Source organism: Vulpes lagopus, chromosome 6 (genome assembly GCF_018345385.1).
Source record: "Vulpes lagopus strain Blue_001 chromosome 6, ASM1834538v1, whole genome shotgun sequence".
Taxonomy (NCBI): Eukaryota; Metazoa; Chordata; class Mammalia; order Carnivora; family Canidae; genus Vulpes; species Vulpes lagopus.
Window position 1 is genome coordinate 69,747,239 of NC_054829.1, and position 26,312 is coordinate 69,773,550.

Below are 26,312 nucleotides of genomic sequence, written 5' to 3' on the forward strand. Positions count from 1 at the left end.
CGCTGAGATACCAGGCTGCATAGGAGCTGTGGCTCAGACTTGAAAGGGCTGGTCCTCTTTTCTAAATAGTGTGGGTGGACGGGCGGGGGTTATGGACTGTCCATGGCCATATGGGGCACGATGGATAGAGGCCAAGGTGCTAGGAGTGATTCCTTTTATTAAAGACCAGAAAGTCAGGATAACTGAAGAAAGTTACAAGGCTGAGGGGTATGGGGCCTGGAGAGAAAGAGCAGGGCTCACCGCGCACTTCCAGGACCTAGGGGGCACATCTGGTCCAAGGGGGAGAGGCACTGGGCACTGGAGTCACAAGGGTCAGGACAGGCACCTGGGACCGGTGGGATGGATAGTCAATTAGCACCTTCCTCTGCACTGCACGGAGCCCCCCCCCCCCCCCCCCCCCCCCCCCCCCCCCCCCCCCCGGCCCCACGTGCTCCACCAAGCCCCAGCCTTAGGGCCCCGGGACTCACTGAGAGGAGGAGGGAGTGTCAGTGGTCCGATGGGAGGCAGTCACGGGCTAGGGCTGGGGGTCGTGGCCGGGGTGCAGGGCCTGGGAGCCCCGGGGCTGATGCCCTGGCTGGCGTAGTACTCCACCACCTGCCTGGGCACCTCAGCCAGGACGCACTTGGCAAGAGCGGAGGGTGCGGCCTGGGGGTGGGGGTGGGGACGGGGTCAGGCGAGGGGGCGGGATTTCGGGGGTGGCCCGCGGGGAGCCAGTGTCCCTCACGCGCCATCAACCCCAAGTGGGACAGATGGGTGAGATTTGAGGACCTGAGGGCCTGGGGAACTGAGTCCTTCAGCCGGGAGGGGGTGCCGGGCACTCACATCCTTGAAGTCCCGAAAGGGCACGAACTGCACGATGTCTCGGGCCGCAGGCACCCCTCGGGGGCAGCGCAAGGGACCGTCGTCGCCATCCAGCAGCCGCATGTCCGAGAAGTCGGCGTTGCCCACACCCACGATGATGATGGACATGGGCAGGCGAGAGGCGCGCACAATGGCTGCGCGGGTCTCGGCCATGTCGCTCACCACGCCGTCTGTGAGCACCAGCAGCACGGAGTACTTCTAGGGCAGGCAGCGGGGAGAAAGGGTGGGCTCTGTGTGCCAGGGCGTTGGCACCTGCCCCAAGCTCAAGCCTCGGCCCTGGCCCCACCAGAGGACAGCCAGTGGGGCAGCGCCTGGTTTCGCGCTGCGTCTCCTCACCGTGGCTTGGCCGGTGCTCTGCTCGCGCTGAGCTGGCCCGGCCACGCGGTTGATGATGGGGGCCACGTTGGTGGGGCCGTAGAGCTGGATCTGGGGTAGGCACCGGCGGTAGGAGGCGATGACCCCCGAGATCTCTGTAGGCGAGGGGGTGAAGCCAGCAGAGATTAGCAGGCCTTTTGACACCCTTAAAGCAAAGAGGTCCCTTCCTGTCTCAGGACTGCCTGTCCCCCTAAGTTCCTCACTAAGCAGGAGAGTTGGATGGTCCAGACTCTGGGAGAGGAGGCCAGGCAGATGGTGGGCCAGGGACCAGGAGTCCCCAATGAAAACAGCAGCTGAGTGGTCCGATCAGCCCAGGCCTGGGCCCATGAGGATGGAGTCTGTGCCATGGGGTGTACAGGCTGCACGAAGTGTATGGGGGGAGGTGGGCCAGTGAAAATCTCTACTCTTACCTTCACATTCAGGGTTTTCTGGGTCAAAGTTGATAGCAAAGTCATGGGACACCTGTGAGGGGGAGAGCCGGGAGAAGATGTCTCTCCTTCCTTTCGCACTCTCCCAACAAATCCTCCCTTCTTCTCAATCCAGCCTACCTCGAAGTTAGGGGGGATTCGAGCGCCAAAGCCAAATGCTGGAAACCGTTTATCACTGGGGAGAAGAAAAGGCTGTGGGGCCTAACGGGCAAGGCAGGCCTCCCTCCTGACCTCCCTCCTCCCCAGCCTACCCCTCTCCCACCTGTCATAGTCCTGGCAGATGCCTCCCACGGCACGCAGGGCCTGCAGGTAGTGGTTGGGCTGGCGGGGGCTGAGGCAGTGTAGGGACTGGCTGCTCCTCGGGTCCCCATTGGAGGCAGTGAAGTCGATGGCCACCTAGTAGAAGTGGGGAGAGGGTCACACCGCATCCGTGAGAGCTAACAGAGAGGCTCACCCAGAGCTAGTGTCTGTAGGGAGGACTAAGGTAAACCCAGTCAAGCCCACAGGGAGCCTTATCATGGAGTGGGTGTCGGGTACAAGAAGACCATACTAAGCCTCCTGAGAGGTCCCAAAATAGGGGCAGTGGGGATTTGGAGCTCCTTCTGTTCACTCTGTGTTTAGTCCCTTACTCTTGCCTGTGTCCCCCCTGTCCCCTTTACCGTGAAGCTGATCTGGCAGCCGCCCATGATATAATCCAGGAAGGTGTGCACCTTCTCCACCTAGCAGGAGGGGGAGAGGTAAAGTAGCAGGACCGTCCTTTCAGGAGGTAACTGGTCGGGGCTTCCATGGGGCAAGTGGAAAAACACGTTTTTGAGGTTGGAGTTCCCGGTTGGATAGGGCAGGGCTTCTCAGTTCTCAGAAGAGGAGAAACTGGTCTTTGAGACAAGGGCAGGGGTGAATCTGAGGGTCTGACTTGAGGCAGACCCTGGGATTTACCGTGCACTGGGCCAGGACTACGGTTCCTGAGCTCCTGTAGTTCTTCTTCTTGTCCCGGTACTTGGGATTGATACAGTCCCACTGCATCTAGACCCCACACACCCCACAATCCCAGAGTCACCATTTCCTGTGGTGACCCCTTGTCTCCCTTCCAGCTGGGCCTCCCAGAGCAAGACCCCCTCTGTCTAAGGACAGAGCCCGGGTAGTTTCCACCCTTTCTCCCTCATCACACATCCTGGGCTCTTCAGTACTCTTGGAACTCTCCCAGGGATCTGGGTGGGACTCTGAGGGGCTGGGGGTCTCTGCGGCACCTCCTGCCCAGGGTTTGCGGTCCCTTCCTGCATCTCCTGGAAGGTGCTGGTGAACTCGCCGATGAAGTCATGCTTCCCGCTCGAGTCATAGTCATACACCAGGAACTGAGAAGGCAAGGAGGGGAGGCAAAAGGGTCAGGGTCACTTTGCAGTGGTTCCTGGGGAGCAGAAGGAGGGATTTAGGGAGGTGGGGGCTAACAGTCCCTGGGCCCACACACATGAACTCAGTTTGCCCAAAGAGGCTACCTGCTGAACTTTATTTTTTGGCTCCATCTGGCCCAGACTTTGGCCTTGATAAAAGGCACACAGTGTGGGAGTATTGAGCCACGCCTGGGTCTTTGCTCCACAGTGGGAAAGGCTTATCACATGAGGGAGGGGGAGGGGTCTTGACAGACTCAGGGGCCATGTCTTCCACAGGGGCTGGACGCTCCTTGGCGGCCCTTGCTTGGCGGGGCCTCACCTTCAGAGGCCGGTGGACATCACAGCTGCATAGGGAGTGCAGGGACAGGCGGAATGGCTCCCAGCTGGGATTCAGGTTGTTCTTTACCACCTTGGAGAGGCACCAGAGAGCTGGTCACCTCCTGTCTGGGTTCCCCTACCTTGCTCTTCTTCCCTCCCTCCCCACAGCCCCAGTCACCAACCTCAGTCCTCCAGACGAGCTGGTCACTCTGGTCCCCATCGGTTTTATAGATCTCCATGAAAGGATCAGACTTGCTGAACAGATCCTGGGGACGCAGAGGAAAGGACATGTGAGCCTGGTGAGGTCTGCAGGGGGAGGCAGCTAACACTGAGGAGGGAGCAGCACTGATTTGTCTTGAGTGGGGGCCTATGCTCTCTAACAAGGAAGATGGGGGCCAAGACTCTAGGGGTTCCCACCTTGTTGTCCAGCTTGTGGGCTCTGAAGGTGAGCTGGACATAGTCATTGGTGCCAGATACTTCCTCGGCCACAATCTGCAAGGGAATATAAGTGGCAGGATTCCCCCCTACCACCCAAAGATTCACTTTATGCCCTGTCCCTTCAGTGAGGGCCAGTCCTGGACGTGATGTCACCATGGATATCCATGAGAGGGCATTGAATGCCCCATCTAAGGGTGAGTACAAGGTGATCTTGCCTACCGTGATGGTGGACTTGCCCGCAGTCTTCCCATTCTTCAGCAGTAATGGCTTGGTGACCTTGGTTTGTGACACAATCTGGAGATGGAAGTGGAGGGAGACCCAGCTGTGACATCCCCATCTGCCTGGGCCAGGGAACAAGGGACAGGGTACTAGGTGTCCTTAGAGTGTTCACAGCGGCTGTGCTTGGGCTAGGGTTGGACTTAATTTCCACAGTAACATTTCAAGAGTAAACAATGTGATGACCCCCATTGTTTAGATGAGGAAACTAAGACTCAGAGAGGTTAAGGATCTTGCCCAAGGCTGCACAGCCAGCAACTGGTGGAGATGGGGGTCCAAGCCCAGAATGAACTCACTCCAGAGTTGATTTTCTGTTATTTTGGCTTTCAGAGGCAGAAGCCGACGAGGGTGGGGTGAATGGGAATGCAAACCTGGCCCAGGGTGCATTCTGTAGAGCCCAAGAAGGTGTCGTTGCTGGGACCGGTGGCTCCGTCCTCAGCATCAAACACGTGGAACTGCAGGGGCTGCTTCTCCTCAAAAAAGTACTCAAGGGCCAGCACCCGAGAGAAGACCGGGCTAGAACAGGAGCGTAGCACCTCTGTGCGTTCCACCTGCAGCAGGAGGGGCGAGGGCCCTCTGGGAAACCAGGCTACTTTGCCCTGCCCTGGACCACCCTGCTCATGCCAGCTTTCTTCGGGCTCCCATACCCCCGGTGACTAGCTCTTCCTTTGCTAGGTTCAGCCCTGAGCTTAGGATGCTGCCAGCCCACTGAGCCATAGATGCCCATCTCAGGACTGTCTGGGACTCTGCGGACTTTGGAAGCTGTAAAACGGTTTGTGTTTGTCATGATGAAACACCTGTCCCCAGGGTGACCCCCACTGCCTAGAAAAGGCCCCTCAGGGTCCTCACACTCCCCTGTGAGGCTTCCCTTGCCCCTTCCCAGCCCCCATCCTCCCCAGGCCAGGAGGTTAAGATAAGACCAAGCCTGTTCTCACCTCCACCCATTGCTCATCAGAGTAGAGCTTGAGCAGCACGCAGGGGTGGGGCTTGGTGAGTGTGTCTCTGTCCAAGAGGCCATGGCAGGACACCCGCAGCTCTACCCGTGAGGCCCCCAGCGTCATGGCTGGAGGCTCGGGTACCCATCCCATCTCAGGGTCCGACATGTCACTGTGGGACAGAACAGATGACCTGGACACTGGAAAGGGAACATGTGCCAGGAGAGGGATCTGTCTTCTGGGAACCTAGGCCCCCCTCCTCCCTTGTCAAGCTTCCTGAGGCCCTAGGATCTCATGGATCTCTTGCTTCCCCCCTACTCACCCCCACCCCTGCCCTCAGCTTGGCTTCCCTGGGGCTCTGAACAAGGAGGGCGGAGGATCTGAGCCTCCCGCTCCCGCACAGCTGTGTGCCTCCGTCACTCCTGCTGGCCTACTGTGTGTGGATGAGGCTCAAGAAGGCTGGGGGTGTTCGGTGGGGGGGGGCATTCCTGGCAGTCTTGGCTCCTAGGCCATCGATTGATCTAAGCTTTCTGCTATCTCAGCACCTTCTGCTATTTCCCGACTGATGTTTGAGCCAGCACCGCACTCAGTCTTGGCATGCACGCACGAGGGAGCTGAACTGGGGCAAGGGAGTGGGGAGATGGGTGGAGGAGCCCCTGGAAGCCTGAAAGGGGTTGGGCCTCAGGAATGGAGTCTGCAGGGAGCGGGAGGAGACTGCTCATAAGGTGCCCTGTGGGGCTGTCCCTCTCCACCTCACCCTATTCACCTTCTGGGTGGCTCATGGCAAGGGAGGGGTGGTGGGTTTGGGCAGTTGGAGACGGATGCTGGTCTCTGCCGAAAGCTCCTCCGAGGCTCCTGGCAGGGACTCCCACTATGACAAGTCTCGCTTCCCTCCCCACCTCCCCTGTTCTCACACTTCTTGGCAGCACTGGCACTGTCTCTTAGCGACAGGATTTTTGGGGAGCCACAGCCCCCTCCATGCTGCCCGTGGGATGCACGCATGCCACCCTCCCCCAGCAGTGGTACCAAGCCTCGGGCAGCAGCAGGCAGGGGGATGCTGGCCCGAGTTCACGGCCGGTCAGTCCATCTATCTGTGTCTGTCCACATCGCAGGGTGAGGCTGTCTCTGATCCTGTGTCGTGCTTTCCCCAGGCGAGTGTGTGTTGATATGTCTGAATGCCCCCACCCTGTGTGTCTGTCCCCTGGTTGTGTGTCTGTTTCCAGGAGGGTGTGCCAGTTCCAGTACCTCCCTCAGGACTGGGACCCTTCTCTGGCTAGGGTACCCCCCCTCCCCATAGTGCGTACCTTTCTGGATATGTGAGGGGAGGGTCTGAGTGGGTGGGTGGGGGTCTCTGCCTTCCATTCACAAGTCTCCCAGTTCCTTCAGGGTCCCTGAGATGGGCAGGGGCATGTGGTGGTGAGAGGATAGGGCAGAACTGGAGGCCTCTCTGGGGGCTGGGGGAGACGTTGTTATGGAGACTGGGCCAGACTGGGAGCTAGGAAGGAAGGGTAGGCTCACCTGGGCTCTAGTCGGGGGGCTCCTCTCTCCGGCTCTCTGGCCCTGGCCCTGACTCCCTTGCTGCTCCAGCCGCTGGCGCCGGCTCCGGCTCCGGCTCTGCTGCTATTTATGGGGCATGGATGGGGAGGGGTGGGGGGGCCCCGCAGTACCAGCCCCCCCCCCCCCCCCCCCGCACAAACCGGTTGGGAGGGAGAAGAGGGAAGGGGCAGGGCCACTGCTGAGGAAGGAGCCACAGAACCCACAGAACCGGGGAGGAGGGCGGGCTAGGGGTGGCTCAGAGGCAGGACCCCCACAGACACAGTGACACACCCACACCCGTGCTCACGTTGTGGCAGTGCCTGTGTGCACACACATTCACGCTGGGGGATGATGGAGACACACGCACCCACGACTCATGGGATACTGACACACACAGGCGCCAGCACATAAACTCACTGTGACACCACGACAGTTACAGCCCTACCAATACACATAAGGAAACACACCCAGTCTCACAGCACTCTCCACATCACGCTTGTTGAGGATATTCGCAGTAACACATCAAAGAACACGGGGCTATACTTGTCACACACACATACACTCATTCACACCAACCTAAATACAACAGAATGGAGATCTTCACGTGCTCCTTAAAAATCATCCCGTGCCACGCTAAATCTCATAGCTTTGAGAATGAGGTCCAGCTCCCTAACTGCTTTTATTTATTTTATTTTATTATTGTTTTTCCCTAACTGCTTTTAAACAGGGACACACTTAAGGAAATGGATGCAGTTACCTAAGGGCACACAGCCTTCCATCCTGAAGCGGGGGCTGCCAGTAGAGAGATGTGCCGAAGGACCGATGGCATCTTCCCAGCACCCATGGCTCACCGCTCCCCCCATATTCAGCCCGAGCGGTCTTATCCTTGTGGGAGGGGCGATGCCACAGACAGATCGTGAGGTAACAAGTCATTAGTCATTCCCTATTGAGACCAGGGACAGTGAGGGATTGCCTGGGTAGCTGCATGCCGTGCTTGAAGACATTTGGGTCCATGGTGACCTGGGATGAGTACACAAGAGGGTTCACCTGAACATCTCTACCCTCCCTCCTCTAAACTGCTCACATATTAAGTTAGCAGCCATTTGTTGAACATCTCCTGGGCGCCAGGGGCTGGGGCTGCACAGGTGATTGAGACATGGCTCCTGCCCCTGGGGGAGGTGCGTGTGTAAAGAACAGACAGACCCACAGACAGAGGGATGATAAGCTAACACACAAATGCTATGAAGTGTGACAGGTGCAAAATTACGGACCGGTTCAGGAGGCCACAGGTCACAAAGAGGGAGGGTTCAATTTAGATGAGTCGGGGAAGGCATCAGGAAGGGCTTCACAGAGGAAGAGGCCCCTGAATGGAGCCTCGAAAGCCAAAGTAGTATTTGTTAGTACACCAACAGGAGGCAAATAATTCGATTGTCTCTTGCCATAGGCACTTCTGTTCACCTTCAGGCCACTCTACTGTTGAGGTTTCTGACTACTGATGGCACCCCTAGGATAATGCAACACCATTTAATCCCATCATCAGTGAGCCTGCCTGTATGTGAGCTTGTACGTATACTACTCCCATCTCCTCCTGGTACACGGGGGTCTTCCGATCCCACCGCACCTCCCAGAGCTGGGCACACACACAGAGAAATCAGCATTTCTGTCATCTCAGTCTCTGCTCCAGCCAGCTCAGCCCCGATCCTGCACGTGACCCCTGCCACCCACTCAGGGGGCACTTCTCAGTACCCTCCCATTTGGTACCTCTCAGGTCCATCCCCCTCCTATTGGGCTCCTGTTCCCATTCCTGTGGGGTATTCCTTACTTTTCCCTACTGCGACCAAACATTGTGCACTAAAGGGGAGCAGATGGTGGGGGTGGAGGTGGCAGTGAATGGGGGAAGACAGCAGAGATGAGGCAGGCAGTGATTTTGGTTTTTTATTCTATACAAGGAGGGAGAGAGTCCCTGGGGATAAAGGGACAGATCCGCCCTTCCAGGAGAGAGGACGGCTCTGTCCCAAGCTTTGCCTCCCTCTCTCCAGGTGGCCCTTCCCTTCCTGTCCCCACACCTCATCCTGCCATCCTGCCTCTGTGGGATGGGAGGGCAGAGGGCCTGGAGGTGTGGGCGGAAGGGTTGGGGTCTGAGTCCTTGTGAGGCACATGTCGAGAGGAGGGCTGGGCAGGGTGCTGCAGTGGCTGTCAGTCTGTTCCTGGCTCACTGGTTCCTGCTGGGGACAAATCCAGGGAGTCCTGTTTCCTGGACAGGGAGAGCCAGCCTCTCGGCAGGGCGTATGCCACGTCAGGCAGAGGGGGACCGCCCTGTCGCCCACCCTACTGGCACCTGTGGGGTCAGGGGGCTGTCTTCTATCAGGTTCCAGCTTGTCACAGGACTGTGCCCGCCGTGTCCTCTTGGGCTTCAGGGGGGCAGTCCGGCGGCCTGGATCAGGGGGCCCTGAAATGACAGTCAAGGCAGGCCCGACACAATAGTAGAGCTCATAGGCCAGGCACTTATGCAGGCTATGACTCATTCCAAGCCCAGGAGGGGGTCCTGATGTGGGCAGCAAGGTCTCTGAGGCACCCGACCCCCCCTCTGGCTGGGTGGCAGACCTTGGACCTCAGGCTCCTCTTGGTCCTGCTGGGAGCCCAGCCTCAGCCTGGGCTTATTCATTCCTGGGGCTGTACCCCCAGCCTCAGCCTCCTCCCTGCCCCCCGGCTCCTGAGGAGGGCGGCGGCCCCTAGGCACAGCCACTGGTTTGGGAGGCCGTGGAGCTAAAGGGGGGTCCTGTAGCTGCAGAAGAAGAAAAATGCTGGGTCAGTCAGTTAGTCCTTTCACCTCATCCAAGGACCCCTTTTGTCTGCCTTGCTGGCCCTCACCTTGGCATTCCTAGCGGGAATGGTCCTCTCTGGGAAGAGGGCCCCCTCCTTCTCTTCCTCCCCATCCTGAGAGGCTGGGCTGGGGCTCTGGCAGCTGTGGTTGGGGGCACTCTCCTCCGCTGGGGGATGAGAAGAGAGGAGAAGCTGCAGGAAAAGGCATTCTTGCATAGCTCGTCCTGCCCTCTCTGTCCTCATGACGCCCTAGAAGCCAGGACACACCCCTGCCCCCAAGCCCATTTGCTCCTGTGTGTCTGTCCTGGATGTATCCCTCACTCTCATGTTTTCATAGCCCCTGGCCTCCAGGACTGTCTGGAGCCTATTGCCTTTGGAGGATGGGTGCTCTGGCCTGGCTGTTCCTCTTGAAGAGTAGTCCCCAGGCCTGTTCCTGCTGGAGCAGAGCCAGGGTGCAGGGACCGCTGGGTCCACAGGCATGGCTGTCTATTCAGGGCTGCAGTGCCCCGGGGCCCTGCCAAGGCTGCAGCCTGGCATTTGCTGGATTCTGTCTGCCAGTCTGATTTAGATGGTGAGAGCCCTGGGGAGAGATGTCCTGACACCCTCCTCCTGCCGCCTCTGTGGCTTTATGCAATCTGACCCAAGGGTATGCTGACTGGAAGGTGTTGTCTGTGTTGTGTGTATGTGAGGTATAAGAGGGACCTGGAAGGTGCTGGTGGTAGGTGTGTGCACAGTGGAGTATCTGACTCTTTTAGTTTTCTAAATGAAGGATGGAGCCTCACTTTAGGTGTTTGAACTGGTCTCTGTGTGGGATGGGATAAGTGGCAAAGACGGCCTCGGAGGATGGGCCAGGAGCACAGGCTCTGCATCACACCCGTGTACCCTAGCCTTGCGATGGGAGTGGGGCAGGGGAGCAAGTGTCTACTTCTATGGGGAGATTTGTCCATGTTGATGTTGTTGGAGGGTCATATTCTAGGCCTGTGGGCAATTCAGTTGATGCCCAGCTGACCAAGTTTCCTTTAGAGGCTCCTTAAGTGAAAGATGCTCCTGCAGAAAGAAAGCATCATGTCACAGTTTATTTACTCCTTCAGAGTCCTGAAGCCAGAAGGTAAATGATTTGCTTAAGGTCGACTTGGGAAGTGGTGGCTGAGCTGGGATTGAGATCCAGTTTCTGATCTCCAACGCATGCCTCTTGCCCCTTCCTTGAGGCCCGTTTCTGAGTGAACTGAGGATAGTGTGGCAAGCTACTTTTGGCGGAGACTGCCATGTTTGAGGTGGGGTACTTGCCCACCCTATTACCCCCTGAGGTGCAGAGAGAGAGGCCTTCTTTATAGAAGTGCCACTCTGCTGATGGTGGCCAGAGGTGGCACCTGCCCTCCAGAGTTCCTTGGAACCACCCACAAAGTATTGTTCCTATCTGCTAACCCTGGCTGGCAAACAGAACTTGTTTTGTAGGACCTTGCTTTGGATGGGCTTGTTAGTTTTCTTTTGCACGTAGCTTTGTAAATATCCGTAAACATGTTTACGGTGGTGACTTCCTCACTGCCCCATCCTGGCTGTAAATTCCCCAACAAAGGGCTGTGGGTTCTGGTTCTTTGGGCACACCCTGGGCCTTCAGTGTCGCTGCCCGAGAAGAGGCGCTCCATACCTATGTGCCATGTGGCCTCTGCTCGGCGCATGGCGCTGAAGCTTGGCTTGGTGCTTTGGGGTGGCGGTGGGGGCTTCCAGGCCCCAGGCCCTGGAGCACGGGGAGGGGATGGGGAAAGGGGGAAAGGGAGGAAGGGGAGAGGCACATCAGGAGGGGCCTCTGAGAGAGGGGTCAAGGAAAGGAAGTGAGGGCAACTGTTCTTACCTGCGTCGTCTGAAGAGCGCCGTTTCTGCCAAGCCTGGACACTGCCCTCCAGGTCTGGGCCTGGGCCCTGAAAGGACAGCTGAGTCAGGTCGTAAGACAAATATCCTCCACACTGGGGCTGTGGTTAGTGAGGAGAGGGTTTCTGTTCTGGCCTCTCAGGCTGTTCTCATGGCATCAGTCCCTAGACCCTTGGACCCTCTTCCCCCTGAAAGTGGCACCCCTACCACCCGAGGGGCATAAGAAATGGTTTAGACGAAGGAGCATACTGTTATTTTAATAGTTTTTTGCTTATTTTATGTGTGGTAGAAAATAAAAACATGACTAGTACAGTAAGCCCACGCTTTGAAAAAATAATGCTTAGGACCAAAGCTAAAAAGGTAAGTTGATTTAAAGAAAAATATGTAAATGATAATACAGGTTGGTAGGTGGAGAGGGTAAAAATCCATTGTGAAGGTGGTAATCAAGTCACCAAAGTTTCAGAAAGTGAGCTCTAGAAGTCAGTATTTCTATGACTGCCTATTTCGCAAGGAGGTAGAGGCTCCAGGAGGTTAGGTGACCTGCCCAGGCTTTCGAGGCAGGCAAGCTTGCGGACGGACGGGAGCAGACCTGCGGCTCACACCTTCTAACACCACAGACTCACTCTCTCTGCTGGCCCAGCAGGGACTGGCATGGAAGGGAAGGTAGACGGGGGATCCGTAGGAACAGTTGGGTGCCTGGGCTCCCCTCACCTCTCGTTTCCCGTCGAAGCTCCAACCCTTGGCTCTTCCCAACCCAGGAAGGGCAACACCATGGACCCTTGGCTGCTGTGCCGTCCCAGGGGCCAGGCCCCCCTCCCCTGGCTCTGCCCCCTCAGTGCCCTGGAACAAGGCCTAGGGTTTACAAGCAGTTCCTGATGGAGAAGGGGCTCCAAGGGCAGCAAGGGAGCAGGGGAGGGCCCTTCCCCCCTCAGCCCCCAGCCCAGGGGCTGCCCTGCCCCAACCCTCTGGCCCTCCTCTGACTCCTCAGAGGAGTCCTTTTTTTTTTTTTTTTCCCTCCTTTGCATGCAGCACTCCCAGCATGCTCTGGGTCACCAGGCTTAGGCAGCTCAAGGAGTGGGGGTGGGGTGGGGGGGGGTAGGGGGCCATTGGGATGACCAAAGCTCCCGAGAATCCTGAGTCCTAGCCTTCTCCCATTAACTGCCTGGGGTGGGTACATGGGTGGGCTATGTGCAGAACAGCAACCAGGAAGGATGCAGCACTTCACCTCACTTACCATCTTCCTGCGGAAGGAAGGCCCTCGGCTCCCCCCAAATCCAGGGAGGGGGCCACTCTCCTCCTCTGGGCTCCAACAGGGGGAGGAGTTATTGCCGAGGCTGGGGGGATCTGGACTGGGGGGACTCTCCTGAGTTGGGGGTGGGGGTGGGGGCGGAGGGAGGAGGAGCCCAGTGGTGGGGGACCCTGGGCCCCGGTCCCCCTTGAAGCTCCGGGGCCGGCGGAAGTGAAACAGGCCTCTGCGCCTCTTCTTCTGGAGTGGAGGCAGCGGTGGCTCTGAGAGGCCTGGCCGCAGGGTCCGCAGAGTCCGGGGATAGCTGGGCAGGGTTGGGTGAGTTAGTGACAAAGCCGTGAGGGCAGATGCAAATGCCAAATACAGGGGCAGATCAGGACACCCCCACACCCCAGGACACTCTTGGCTGGTGCTGGCAGTGCTGGCACTAGTGTAGGCCTAGGTCTAATAAACCTCCCACTTCCCTCTCCCATCCAGCCTCTCCTGCTACCCTGTAATCCTTTCCACTTTGTTCTCAGGGGAGATGGCGTCCTCAACTTCCCTGTAAAAACCCTCCAGCAGCCTCCTTCCCCCCATCTCCACAGCAACTCCTTCCTCCCAGGCACCCCCTGGCCCTGACCCCTCACCCTTCTCTCTGCTTTTCCAGGCGACTCTGTTTCTTCTGGACAGATGCTAGGGAGTCCGAAGGACTGTGACGGAGAATATACCCTCCAGGCCTCTCTCCACTGACTGCCATCCCATCTTAGGGCCTGCTGTTCCCCCATTCACCCACCCCTGTCCCCATCATGCCATTGTGGTGGTTCACCCTGGCCATCCCTTCCAGCTGTCCTGAGGACAATCAGAGAACCTGAGAGTTAAGGGCTGGGTGGGGAAGGTTGAGAATGTGGGGAACTGTTCCAGGGGGACTGGCTTTGGAACCTGCCATTGGAGAGGCCTCTGTGATTGCTGGGAGGACACAGGAGCCCTACAGGGCCTGTGGGCCTGCAGAAAATGGGACTGTATCTAGTTGCCACACCTGGAGCTTTCATCCATGACCCTTCGGCTAAAAAAGTCCTCCAGCCCCTCATCCAGGCGGGTGGCCATCCCATTCTCCTGACGAGTCCCAGTCACTGGCATCTGCTGGGAGGAAAGTCCTGGAGGGTAGCTCATCTGGATGCAGAAGTCCTCCCCATTGCCCCCACCCACTCAGGGCCTTCCTCTTTGGACTTGGACTTGCCTCTTGTTTGTCCCATGGAAACTGAGACTTCAGTGCACATGGGGCATTTCCTAAGTTTGGTGGCTCTTGGCTCTATCCCTCACCCAGATGGGAACCGCTGCTGTCTGGCAGATAGAGATTTCCTATCTCGGAGAACTGGATAATCCCATCCTCTTTTTGGTGGCCTTCTTCGGCCCCTGCCTGCTCTCCCAAGGCTGATGTTTCTGGCATTTGGGTCCTAAAGCTAGAACCTCTGGCTGTGGCATTGCTAAGTGAAGTTGGTCCTCTTGGGAGGATTTGGGGACTCACACTGGGCCGACCAGGTCCTGGAGGTGTGGTCCTGGGGGGCCGGGGCCTGCCTTGTGTTTGATGCCTCAGTTTATAGCCGTGAGTCGGCAGCTCAGACAGATCCTCCCAGGAGCCACTGGCTGTGGGCTGGCTGCTCCCGAGTCCTGAGAACCAGCCGGGGGGGATCCCCAGACTCCCCAGCTGGCTTTCCATGTCCTGAGGGCTCCCACCTGTGGGCACAGCAGCCTTAGAAGGACAAGCAGGAGGCACAGGGAGAAAGCAGGCTGGCGAGACAGAATTAAAAAGAAAGGGACCAGGGCCTGGGAAGGGTGGAGGAACCTGGAGGACATTAGAATTGAGGCTGGGGACTCACTAATGAAGGCGGACACTGGCCGGATCTTGCGGCAGCGTTTCTGCTTTTTGATGGCCATGGTGTCCTGCAGAAATGGAGACGAAGGGTGGGGAGTGATTGCAAGTCCCAGGACCCTCACCCGAAGGCTATTCCTTGAAAAGCCTTCTCTTTAGAGACCCTCCTGACTCCCTGTTGTCCTTGGGTGGCTGAGGGATTGGGATGAGGGAAGGGGCGAGGCTGGATTGGGATGGAGGGTGAAACCCAGGCCCAGTGACCGGGGAGAGGGGAGCCCAGGGAAATGGAAAGGGACAGTGTTTTGCAGGTTTCTAGTTTAGGGTGGGGAGTGCAGGGTGGAGGCACTCACAATGTTGGTCCCGAGTTCATCATCTGTGGTCTCCTCATGGTCGTGGTTCCGGCCTCGGCCCCGGGAGGACAGATCCTGCCCTTGGCCTGGCCCCAACGGTGGATCTGATAGTGTCTTTAGCTGGGCCAGGTGCCGGGCCTGGGGAGGGACAGGCACGAACAGGTTCCCAAGGAAGCTGCCCACTTCCCAGGGCTTTGGGGAAGGGTTGCTTGGGGGAGATGGGACGATGTGGGGTGGAGGGTACGCCTGAGCCTGGTGTGGGTTCCGAAGTCTTACCAGGCTCTTATGGGAGTGGTAGAGCTCCTGCAGGATTTCATCCACTATGGAGTTGGTCAAGTAGGTGACTACTGAGAGCTTCACTTCGCTGTGGGTACAGGTAGGACTGCTCAGCCACCCCTTCCAGGCCCCTGGGCCTCGGCCCCGCCCTTCCCCAGATGCCTAGGGGAGTGGGCAGCTGGCCTCGCTGTCCACAGAGGCACCTTAGGTCTCCCCTATGTCTCCATAAAGACATGCCCCGTCCCACCCACTGACCCCCAGCATAGGTGTGTGTGGGTCAGGAGGGCGGGCAAAGAGGAGTTGAAGGGGAGCAAGAGGCCTCCAGGCCAGGCTCCTGGAATTCCAGTAAAGCAGAGCTGGTTAAACTGGGGTGTTGAGTAAACCCTGCTGGTCTCTGCTGTAAGCCCAGAAACTTTTTGGCTTGAGCTTGGCCGTTTCATGTGTGTGTGTGATCATTTTCTTCTGCTTTGGTGAAGGGTGGTACCCAGAATGAGGACTCTGGCGGGGGTGCAGGCAACAAGAACTGGAGGGGGCAGAATATAACCACGCACCCCCCCCCCCAATTTTGTCCACGCCTCTGAAGAGGCTGTGCTTTGTTTTGGGAGATAAATCTTGGTGTCTGTGCATGGCTGTGTGTGTGTGAGTGTACTCCTGTGTGTACTTGCCAGGCTCCTAAACCCAGGCTCAGCACTTAGATTCTAGGGCAAAGACCAGTCAGACCCTAAATAGCAAGGTTGCAGTTAGTTAAAGATTTATCCCTTGTAATGGAGATTGTGCCATTCATTATTCATTGCTGATAGCTGGGCCCCAAGTCCCTAAGTGCTCTGGGCCAAATCCAGCCCCATCCCAGTGCCAACCCCCTCCGCCTCTCACTCCAGCTTGTTCTGAATGTCCTGTCCTGCCTGCTCCAGCAGCGCCCCTCGGATGAAGTTCCGGGGCACAGTGACGCGCTCGGCCACATTGCTCAGCATCTTGTTGTGCCCCTCAGCCACTCGCATGGCCACGGGACATAACTCCTGTGTTAGGCTGACCATCGACTCCAGGATCACCTGGTATGGGGGGAAGGGAGGCCAGAGCCCCATGGGGGGCAGGGTCAGGGCTGGCACCACACCAGGAGAGCCTCCAGCCTATCTCTCCAGCCCCCTATGGTGAGACTGAAAGGCCCACCAAACATTCCAGGTCTGGTTACCAGGAGAGCCTGGGAGACTCAGGCTCCCCCACATCCTGGCCAGTGTCCCTTCCACCCTACCATATGGACAGGGAAGAGTCAGTCCAAGGATCAGAGTCCAGAGGGGAGAGATCGGAGTTCAGAGGCCAAAGTGGAAGCTAGCAGAAAAAAATCCAAGCCCTGTTTGCTAGCAATGCCTGACATACTGGGAGTGTGGGTGGCCTCCACTCTGTATCTCCTTCTCGTCCCCAGTAATATCCCCATGCTGATCTTAGCCCTTGGCTTTGAGCCTTGGTCAACATTGGGCTTCCTCCCTCAGGACTTGCCTGCAGCTCTTTGTCCACAGCCTTGGACACCTCACTAGCAACCGACTCCAGCCTCTGTCGTACAGGCCCATCATTGGCTAGCACGTGGCCCAGCTCGTAGAGGCTGGGGAATAGCTGCAGAGGAAGGGATTATCATGGGGTGTGTGTGTGTGTCAAAATTGGGCCTGACCACGTCCCTGGGGGCCCTGGGTGAGGAGAGCAGATGCATGCATGGGTCAGGGCCCGGATACTCCTGGAGTAGTGTGGCTGGCCTTCCTGGGCTCTCGGTCTGTGAGGGAGGCTGGGGCTATGGAGGGCTCACCGCCCGTGAATTTTTGGCATCCTTGATGAGGTCCCGAGCATAAAGCAGCTCATCTTGCACAGGTTCCAGGGGGCACAATCTCAGTGCCCGAACCTCCTCTTGCACTCGGCCGCACAGCCGCTGCAGCATCTGGAGCACAGCCAGTAGAAGAGTCAGGGTGGACACTTGCACCCTTATCTTCCTAAGGTGGGACCCCAGGCACCCCACTCCTGGGTCCCCTGGGGCAGTGCTCCTGATGCTGGCATTGATGGGGTGGTGGTGGTGTCTCTGGAGGGTCTGCTCTCTCGTCTTCTTGGGATGCCCTTGAATGCCCAGGGGAGCTCCTGCAGTCCTGCACACTCCTTGTCTGGGCCCCCCCACATGTCCTCTCATGTTTGAGGCCATACTGCCAATGTCCTGTCTTTTGCTCTCCCACACACTCAGTCCAGTTGTAGATGCCACAAAATGCCTTTTTCATGCCCTGCCCCCAAGCATGTGCATGCTCCATCGTGTCAGACCTGAGCCCCACATGCCCCATGCATGCCCCATGTGTCCCAGAGGGAAACGTTTACTTGCTCGGCGCTGCTGGTCACTAGGCCCTGCTGCAGCCTGAAGGCCTGCTCCTGGGGGCACGTCTGGGAGTGGTTGTTCCTCACCAGGCACCACTGGATCTGGAGGGGATGAGGTGGGAGGGGTCAGGGCCTGGGACATGGGCTGGCCTCTGCCCCTCCCTGTTCTACCCGGCAGCCGAGGCCTCTACCTTCTGCCAGACATCCTCGGTGCGCTCAGGGGCACTGCGGTAGGCTTGGGAGATGTCGCTCACAGGGAAGGACATGAAGCGCAGTGTGTGGTTGCTGTGGGGCACAGTGGTACAGCTGGGTGGCGGAGAGGGGGGGACCAGCCCTTGCTCCCCACACCCCCTTGCCGACCGTTTCCCTCACCCTCGGCCTTTCCTAGCGTTTCTGTGCAAATAGGTTGAGCAAGCTGGGGTAAGGGCTGGTCTAACAGGCCTGGTCCAGGCCCAGAGAGGCTGGGACTGGGGTCAGGGCAGAGCCCTGGTCCACTCACCTCTCCAGGGCCCTCGCAATGTCCAGAAAGCCTAGGGCAGACGTGTTGTTCCGATCCCATAGGATGGTTCTAGGGAGACAGTGAACAGTAGCTGGTGGCTCCTCCCTCTGGGTCCCTGTTTCCGGCAGGCACATTAGCCTGCTCTGGAGTCCTCCCTCCTTTACTGGGTGATGTGGTTGACTCCAGGATGGTTCTGGGGCTGAGGGTGTCCTGGAAGCTGGGGTACAGAGCAACAGGCAAGGGGGGGGCGCCTGTGTGCGCCTGTGTGTCTGTGTCTGTGTGTGTTGGGGGGGGGGCACCAAAGTTCCAGGTCGGGGCCCAGCTGTGCACTGCACCTGAGGGAGGAGTTGATCTGCAGGGCCTTGGACAGCATCTTGGCCCCGATGTCCTCCATGCCGTTGCCGCTCAGGTCTACCTTGGCCAGGCAGGTGTTGCTTCCCAGTGCATTGATGAGGATGCTGGTGCGAAGCTTCAGCCGCGAGTCTGCCACGGACAGTGACTGCAGGGACTGTGTGGGCAAGAGTGGGGTTGGGCCTGGTCCCCGTAGCTCCTGCCACTGTGGGTCCCTCCCAGGGCCCAGGAACTCACACAATCCTCTTCTTGGATCAGTTGCACCAGCTTATGGAGGATTTCCTCCAGGGTCCTGTGGGGAGTCAGGGCTCAGAGCAGGAGGGGAGGGGCCGGGGTCGTGGTACTGGCGGAGCAGGAAGTGACTTGAGCAGGAGAGGGGGCAGAGGGGCCACAGTGAGACAAAAGGGTAGGTGGATGATGGAGTGGGGTCTGTGGGTATGGGGAGGGGCCTCACTTGGCCTTGACGTTGAAGTTCTTGCCCAAGAACAGGTGCTTGAGGGACTTGTTCTTTCCAAGTGCAGGCACCAGTGTCAGGAGGTCCGAGTCAAACCCTGGCCAACAGATGGGAGAAGTTTGGCCTTGAGGCCTGAGGCTCACTGGAGCATCCTTGGGGGTTCTCCCCATGCTCCAGCCCTGACCCCACTGGTTCCCAGGAAGGGAAGTGCCCCTACTCACCATTGTCTGACAGATCCAGGCTGCCCACACAGGTGACAGTCCCCAGCTGCTCCTGCAAAGCCTGGGCTCCTGCTGAGCGGAGCTGCAGGGACACGGTTGGGGGGTTTGGGAGGGCGGTTAGAGCAGGGGTGGGGGTGGAGGGAGAGCACCTTTAATGCTCAGAGACTAGAGTCTCTGACACAAGGACTCAAGGCCAGCCCAGGTCTCAGGTGTCAAATCAGGAGGCCCCTTCTCCACACCAGATCCTTCCCCAGGGCTCTCTCCCGGTTTCCCTTTAGCGCGAAATCTCGCCAGGTGGCTGCTCTGAGATAGCTCGCTCCTGCCCTCTGGTGGAAATGTCTAGTATCTCTCGCTCCAAAGCTTCCAGGGAGGAGGAGATGGGTGGCTGAAAATGACTTCTGAAGACAGCGAGCGAACTACCCACTAAGAAGGAAAATGGAGGTGTGGTGGGTCCAAGGGCCGCAGGGGTGCAGCACAGAGGCAAGATAGAGCCAGCGTTTGGTGACGGTTGGGGAAATGAACTGTGGGGTTATGGGTGGGGGACTGGCGGTGGTGCTGGGGGAAGGGGGGCTCACCTCACAGCTGCTGAGGTCCAGGTGCAGGTCACTGAGGTGAGTGTTGAGGGAGAGGCCCTGGAGCAGTGCCCTGTGGGAGGAAGGTCAGCGGGCCCATCTCTACCTCTCACCCTCTTCTCTCATGGTTCCCTCTTGGACGCCCCCCAACCCTGCACCCACCCGACCTGAGGGCCTCCAGGGGCAGCCTTGTGGCAGACAGGTTGACGTGGCTTAGTGTGTAGGCGCTGCTGAAGAACTGCTTGAAGGCCGGCGGGGCCTCCCTGCCCTTCCTGCAGAGACTCCTGGGGTCAGCAAGGGAGGGGGAAGGTGTGGCTCACCCCATCCCTCCCTGCATCCCTCGTGCTCCCACCTGTGGGAGCAGCTGTTGCGCGCCAGGTTGAGGTAGGTTAGGTGGGAGCAGCACCCGTGGAGCAGGGCTCCCAGAAGCTGTGGGGAGAGACATGGTGGGTGTCACAGGGGCTGAGAGGGGTGTGGGGAGGGGCTGGCAAGGACTCCTCCCTCCCTCCCCTTCAAGGTCCTGGCTCATCACCCTCGTCTCCCTCAGCAGTTGGTCTGTGTGAGCCCTTCTATGAATGCCCACTTTGCCTCTCAATGCCTCAGTTTTCCCCTCTGTGGAAAGTGGGTCTACTCCCGGCCTGACCCCCAGGGGTGGGGAGAGTCTCACAGGTAGTGAATGTGTAAAGCCAGGGCTACCAGGGGCTCATGAGGCACTGTGTTTAAGTTAGAGGAAGAGCCCTTTCCTCCTGATGGGCTCAGCCCTATCCCAGGGTGCACAGTTGCGGAGTAGAGGAAGGGCTGGCTTTCAGGCACAGCCAGTCGGACCTCGGGCAGTGGCCGGGATAGCATACCCCAGGGGTGTGAGCTGTGGGCGTTGCCTTATAATTCAGCTGAACTTCGAGTCATCCTGCCAGCTCTGTCCACTCAAGGCAAGGGTGGTGAGGCAGGGACCCACCCTGGCCTCCCTAAGTCACCTCTCCTGTCACCGACCCCTCACCAAGTCAATGGCGCAGTCAGTCCCTGCCAGGTCCAGGTGCATCAGAGCATTGGGCTGGGCCAGGAAACTGTAGAGGGCCTGGGAACAAGGACAGAGGGGCTGCCAGGGAAGGAAGGGGCGACAGAGCCCCTCTACCCCCAAGCTATAGGGCAGAGATTCCCAGGTCCTGAAGCCTGAGCATGCTTCTGCAGGGCTTGAGCTATGTCCCATGGACTCACATTGGCCTCGTCTGTGGCGAGCAGCCCAGGGTTCTTGCTCAGGTCCAGGTATCGAAGGGAGCTGGCAAAGGCTGGGTTGGCCCCGAAGGTCTGGCCCAGCGCCTGGAGCCCTGAGCACAGTGGGCACTGAGCTGGGTTGGCCCCCATCCCCACCTCTCCCCTTCTCCACAATTCTTCCCCACCCTGAGATGTGGCTCATTTCCCTTCCTCGGATCCCTGGGATACTGTGTGAGTGTGCTGGTCCACCTCCGGGACTCAAGGCTCCAGAGGGTGCTAAGGGAGGGTGGGATGGGGGGGCTGAGGTCAGAGGTCGGGGGTCCTGGTGCAAGTACCTCGAGGGGAAATGGCAGTCTTGGCCAGGCACAATTTGGTGAGGCCAGTGGGGAAGCAGAGGAGCTGCTGACTCAGACTGAGGAAGCCTGGGGAGTGGAGAGAGAAATGCGCCCAGTGAGGGGCAGGTGGTGGGCATCAGGGGTGCAGAGTCAGGGTGAGGGCTTGAAGGGGGTATAGGCCCGGGGTCAAGGACAGTAGTATTGGGGCGAGGGCTGGCATCAGGCCATAGAGCCCCTGTTCAGCCCGGCGTTGGGCTCTGGGCGAGGACAGAGGTCTGTATTGTGGTGGGGGTAGGATTCAGGGCTGGGGCTCACCCTTGTCCTCGATGGGGTTGTGGGACAGAGTGAGGGCATGCAGCACACAGCTCCCGTTCTCCCCAAACACCCCGGCCAGCTTCTGGACAAAGTCCCTTCAGGGAAGGGGAGGAAGGATTTGTTTGTCCCAGCCCCTGGGCTTCCCCTCTTCTTCCACCTGCCTGCCTGCATGGCTCTGGAAAGTTCAGAGGCCCCCACAGGTGGGGACCAGCTTGGGCCCTGCCAGGGAGCTTGTCATCACTCTGAAGGAAGTGGGAAGTTGGGAAGTTGTACCAAGACAAAGCCTAGCTCTGGGTCCTTGAGACTAGAGCAGCCCACCCTGCTGGGTAGTTGACAGAAGAGGGGGATGGGGCATGGACCATACTGGGAGAGGCCCTGGAGCTGGGGGGCCAGGAGGCTTGGGTCTGAGTCCCAGCTTGACCACAGACTTGCTTTGTGCCCTTTTGGGGCCTATGTCTCCTTTTCTGTCAAGTGAGGAGCTGGAGGAGATAGCTTGGAGGCTGCATCATGCTCTGAGGTTCTGAGACCCTAAGCCTACATCATTGGGGCACTACTGCCCAGGGAGGAGGCTGGCCTCACGTCTTAAGCCCAGCATTGTCCAGCACCAGCTCTTCAAGGCTCCCAGACTTGCTCAGGGTATGTAGCACCTGTTCTAGCACTTCAGAGCCCTAAGGACAGAGGGGGTTTTTTGATCAGGAGCCAGAGAGGACACCACTCTCCAGCCCCTCCTCCCACCCCTCCTAGTCCCTACCAGTCGCAGATCCTTGCAGTAGAGTTTGGTGAACCACTGATTATAGGCCAGGGCTGCCACCATTAGGGCCAAGTCTCTGTGGGCAGATTGAAGGGGGCAGGCAAGTGGTGAGCAGGTAGCCAGGGCAGGAAAGAAGAATCTAGAGATGGGGTAGTTGGGGAAAGTCTAGATGGGTAGAGGGCAAGGGGGAGTGGGGTTGGGGAGATAGAGCTGGGGCTGTAGGCAGGACTAGAAGAGGGAGCCTGGAAGGGCCAGGGTTGGGCTGAGGCTGGAAGGGGGGATTGAGTCTCTGCTCCATCTGCTTACCGGCTTTCCAAGTGGCTGAAATCCAAAAGATTGAACTCCCGGTTATCCTCGGCATGATAGATGGTGTCCACATCCTTGGAGAGGTGGAACTGGCTCACATCTGCTCCCCTTATCCCTTGCCCTCTCCCTCTGGGTCCCACCTGCCCACCTGCTAGGTCCTTGCCCAACGTACCCATTGCACCTCCTCACGGCAGTGCAGTCCATTGTAGTCACACAGGGCAGCATAGGTCTCAGAGAAGCCACCTGTGGGGCAGAACATAAAATGGCTCCATGAGGGGTAGGGGTGTGGGGAATAGGTTTGGGGCTCAAGGAAAGGTGAAGGTCATTGCATGTGGCCAGTGTCCTGGGTACCCACTACACCATGAACCTCTGAGGTCTGAGAGCTACAGAGTCCTCGGGGCAGGTAAAGCCTCAGGCCCAAGGGAGTCTGGACAAGGGCAGGGTAGTTGAGGTTCCACTTCCATCGAGTCTGTCCCTGCTCACCGCAGACGCTATGAGTAGTAGATGTGGAAGTCTCAGAGTTGGGGGACGTGTCTCGGGGCCCTTCTGGGGTGTCAGCATTTCCACGCCGGATTAGACACCTGGAAAACGAACAAATCCTTCCCAGAGAGGGGTGGAAAGAGGCTCTCAATTCTTCCCCTGTTATAGCTTCTGGATCCCTGGGAACAAGCAGGAGTGGGGACATACGGGCTCTTCCCCTCGGTGTGCCAGGAGCCCAGGTCCAGGGGAAGGAGAGAATGAAGGAGAAGTCTCCTTGTTGTCTAATCCTTTGCAAGAGTCCTCCTTTGCCACTTACCCGGGGCCAGGGCAGACCTTGGAGAGGGCAGAGCTCACATGTCGCGTCACCTGGTCTACGCTCTCTGCGGATGGCAGCCGCAGGCTCACCAGGCCACGCTCCGTCTCCACTAGGATCTGGAGGAAAGGGGGAACCAAGGCCTCGGACATCAAATCCTTCCTCCTGCTGGCCCAAGAGTAGGGCCCAAGTCCTGCTACTCACCTGGTTCTGACTGAGTGTATTGAAGGCGCGGATTTCTAGGACATTGAAGGAGCTCTCCACCTGTGGAGGGGGTGGGCATGGGGATGTTCATCTTGAGGATAGGGTGCCTAGCTCTGGAAGGAGTAGTCCAGGGGTACCCCTGCTCCTCAGCCAGACTCACCTTGGCTGGGACCTTCAGAGGGAAGAGGTGGAGGCGCCAGGAGGTCAGGGCCTTCAGAGAGAGGGAAAGAATGTCAGCAGCCAGTGGCAGTTCCTGGGCCCAAGGCCTCCCGTCCTCCTTCAGCCCCCTCAGCCTGTGTGCAACTCCTATCAGCAGTGGCCCCCTGCTCCAGGGGTCCTCCCTCTCTCTCAGCCCCACCCTGGGCTCCTAGACAGCCACCTAGTCCGGCCTGCTCCCTTCCACAGCCTTGGTCTCCTCACACCCCCACCATCCCTAGTCTCCCCTGCCTCCTGGCGTTTTTGTTCTCAGTAGCCCAGCTGCCCCTGATTATGCTCCCACTGCCTGCTCCTTCCCCCAGCCCCCAGCCTAAGAGCAGTGCCCTCACCAGAACTCGATCCTCAAACTTCTTGGGTTTCGTTTCCAGCTTCACCCGATGTTGTTGGAGCACAGCCCCTTGGCTTAGGCACCTCCTGATGCTATCTGCGGGTGGGTGGGGGGCCTGCTCAGAGCTCCCCTTACCCTGGCCATCCCCACCTCCCCAGGGTTCTCCAGGGGTGGGGTCAGATGAGAGGACAAAGAAAGAGAGAGAGAGAGAGAGAGAGAGGCTTTCCTTCTTGGGTGGCTTTTCCTATTAGAGAGGAAGGGGGGTGTGGAAAAACTCTGGCTCCTGATGTTCCTGAGTCAGGGGACAGTTGCTGAGTGACACTGTCTGTGGGAGGGTGTGTCTTACACTTTGGCGGGTGTGAAGGATTTTTCCAACCCATGTTCTCCAGCAGCCTTCAACACATACATAGTGAGTCAGTGTGGGGGTGTGGGGGTGTCCCTTTGACTATATTCTGGGTGGTCTGGGTGTGAGCGTCTGCCTTTTACTATGCATGTGTGCCTGCCTTCTGACGACGCCAGGGAGCCTGTGTGTGTGGTGTGTGGCGTTAGTAGGGGTGGATAGGTGAATGAGTGTGCCATGCTTGTAGTTGTGAAAGACAGCTCTGCTTTGGGGAAGAGGGTGGGAGGCAGGGGTGGTGGTGGTGGTGGTAAGGAGTTACTGTTTAAATTTCCTAGTAAAACCATCCAGATATCCTAGTGCGTGTGTGTGCATGCGCTTGTGTGGTGGGGGTGCAGTTTCTGTTAAGACGTGTGTACACACACATCCGATGCTTGTGTTTATGTGTGTGTGTAGATATGGGAAATTGCCACGGCGCAGCATGCCTCTTGAGTACCCTTGAGCGTCCTGGTTTCTGCGTGGGCTAGACTACGCTCCAGCCTGGGGCAGGGGGCGAGTGAGGGTTGTGATAGTGCTGGGGGGTCGGGCCCTGGTTTGGGTTGAGTCTGAGAACCTCACAAACAGGAGAGACCTTGAGGTGTGCGTATAAGTAGGGAGAAGGGGCAGGCTAAGACGGGGGTTGTGGGAGGGGAGCTGCAGAGACCCTGCTCTTGGTTTCAGCTCCAGTGGGGCCCTCTTCCCTGACTCCCTTCTTGCCCCACTGGCCTGGGAGCTGCCGGGCTGCCGGAGGGGCTCTCAGGGCTAGTTCCGGGGCGGGGCCGGGAGGAGGGAGGGTGCTGAGCCAAGAGGCGGCCAGGACCAGGGGCAGCTCCCGCGGCCCGGCGGGGCGGGCCGGGCCCCGCCCGGCGGGGAAGCGGGGACTCTCCGGAGGGGAGACTGGACGCGTCGCCGAGGGATGGGCCAGAGCAATGAGAGGCAGCCCCAGGGAGCGCCAGGGGACTGCACCTGTCACCGAAGATCGGGTCGGGCGGCTCTGGGACTGGAAGGTCCTGACGGGGTGAGGCGAGGCGGGCAGTGGAGGATGCTCGGGGACTGCGATGCCCCGAGCTAGGGTGCAGGGGCCGGGGGCTGCCTTGGAGTCGGAATGCATGGGGCGCGGGGAGGGAGGAGGCACCGGGGCAGGGGTGCACCGCGGGGAGGAACGCACTGGGTCTGGGATGCTCCGGGACGGGGCGTCCCGGAGACCACCGCAGCCTCGTACCTTGCAGCTCGCGGGTGAGCTCCGCGCCGGGCTTGGCCATGGCGGCCGCTGCTGCCGCCGTTGCTGCAGAGGAGCCGCCGCCGCCGGGGAGCCGCGGCACATGCTAGACCCGGCTCCGGCAGGGCCCGGGCGCTCAGCGCTGCAGCAGCCGCCGAGCCCGCTCCCGTCAGGGGCGGCTGCGCGAGCGCTCCTCCCCCCTCTCCCCCCTTCCTCCCGCCCTCCCCCCCGCTCCCCCCGCTGCCGGGCCTGGAAGCCCGGGTCTCCCGCCCCGCCCGGAGAGGTGCGGGACTGAGCATGCGCGCCGCGCCTCCCGGCCGCGTGAGACCCCGCGCGCTCGCGCCCACCCCTCCCGTCGGCTCCCGAGCGCGACGCCCGTGCGTGTCGCCTGGAGCCGGGCCGTTTCCGGGACGGGTGGCTCACGCTTTCCGTGCCATCCACTCCTTGGGCCCCGTGAGCAGGACCGATTTCTTTTATTTGTGGAACTGGGGACCCCTCCTGGGTCATCCTTGCAAGGCCCCTCCCTTTTGCCTTACTGCTAGGGACGCGCGTCCAGCGCCTACAAGCTGACCCGCAAGGGAACTCAGGATCGAGGGCGATGCCAGGAGAGGACCTGGCCAGATCTGGGGATGTTCATCCTCCCTCCCACTTGCCCAGCTGTGGGGATTCCTGCAGTGCCCTTGGCACCATCCCCATAGGTGTGAGGCCGAGAGTATCACTCTGGGAGTTCCCGAGCCACCTCCTCTCAGCTGGCAGTTCTGCAGACGTATCCGCCCCTGAGCATCAAGCTGAGGTCCTGGAGACAGGGAGGAGGATTAGGGGGAAATGCAGAGATGTAGTCCACCAAGG

At 59.1% G+C, this 26,312-nt stretch overlaps 2 protein-coding genes across 3 annotated transcripts; both read right to left on the reverse strand.

Annotated features, from left to right (window-relative positions):
• Window positions 1–140: 140 nt before the first annotated feature.
• CPNE6 (copine 6) lies at window positions 141–6,638 on the reverse strand. Its single transcript, XM_041759267.1, has 17 exons — window positions 6,538–6,638; window positions 5,020–5,191; window positions 4,456–4,635; window positions 4,028–4,102; window positions 3,788–3,862; window positions 3,553–3,636; window positions 3,372–3,461; window positions 2,912–3,016; window positions 2,601–2,687; window positions 2,324–2,383; window positions 1,927–2,060; window positions 1,785–1,839; window positions 1,647–1,698; window positions 1,198–1,331; window positions 823–1,059; window positions 468–645; window positions 141–325 (listed from the first exon to the last, which is right to left on the reverse strand). The coding sequence occupies exons 2-16, from the start codon at window positions 5,185–5,187 to the stop codon at window positions 508–510; spliced, it is 1,674 nt and encodes a 557-aa protein (XP_041615201.1). The 5' UTR covers window positions 5,188–5,191; window positions 6,538–6,638; the 3' UTR covers window positions 141–325; window positions 468–507.
• Window positions 6,639–8,477: 1,839 nt separating this feature from the next.
• CARMIL3 (capping protein regulator and myosin 1 linker 3) lies at window positions 8,478–25,506 on the reverse strand. 2 transcript variants are annotated; one of them, XM_041759192.1, is made up of 40 exons: window positions 25,467–25,506; window positions 23,870–23,964; window positions 23,485–23,535; window positions 23,325–23,384; window positions 23,124–23,239; window positions 22,811–22,908; window positions 22,500–22,570; window positions 22,328–22,401; window positions 22,022–22,097; window positions 21,850–21,938; window positions 21,271–21,365; window positions 20,956–21,042; window positions 20,624–20,733; window positions 20,406–20,483; window positions 19,761–19,837; window positions 19,576–19,680; window positions 19,412–19,481; window positions 18,837–18,918; window positions 18,616–18,712; window positions 18,399–18,453; window positions 18,146–18,318; window positions 17,811–17,879; window positions 17,503–17,596; window positions 17,315–17,413; window positions 16,764–16,892; window positions 16,463–16,576; window positions 15,842–16,017; window positions 14,969–15,056; window positions 14,693–14,830; window positions 14,350–14,413; window positions 13,998–14,206; window positions 13,509–13,609; window positions 12,482–12,797; window positions 11,959–12,087; window positions 11,231–11,297; window positions 11,027–11,116; window positions 9,427–9,545; window positions 9,160–9,340; window positions 8,894–9,004; window positions 8,478–8,777 (listed from the first exon to the last, which is right to left on the reverse strand). In XM_041759192.1, the coding sequence occupies exons 1-40, from the start codon at window positions 25,504–25,506 to the stop codon at window positions 8,752–8,754; spliced, it is 4,119 nt and encodes a 1,372-aa protein (XP_041615126.1). In that variant the 3' UTR covers window positions 8,478–8,751. The 2 variants fall into 2 exon arrangements, with proteins under 2 accessions (XP_041615126.1, XP_041615125.1); XM_041759191.1 differs by having other exon boundaries at window positions 8,478–8,780.
• Window positions 25,507–26,312: the final 806 nt, after the last annotated feature.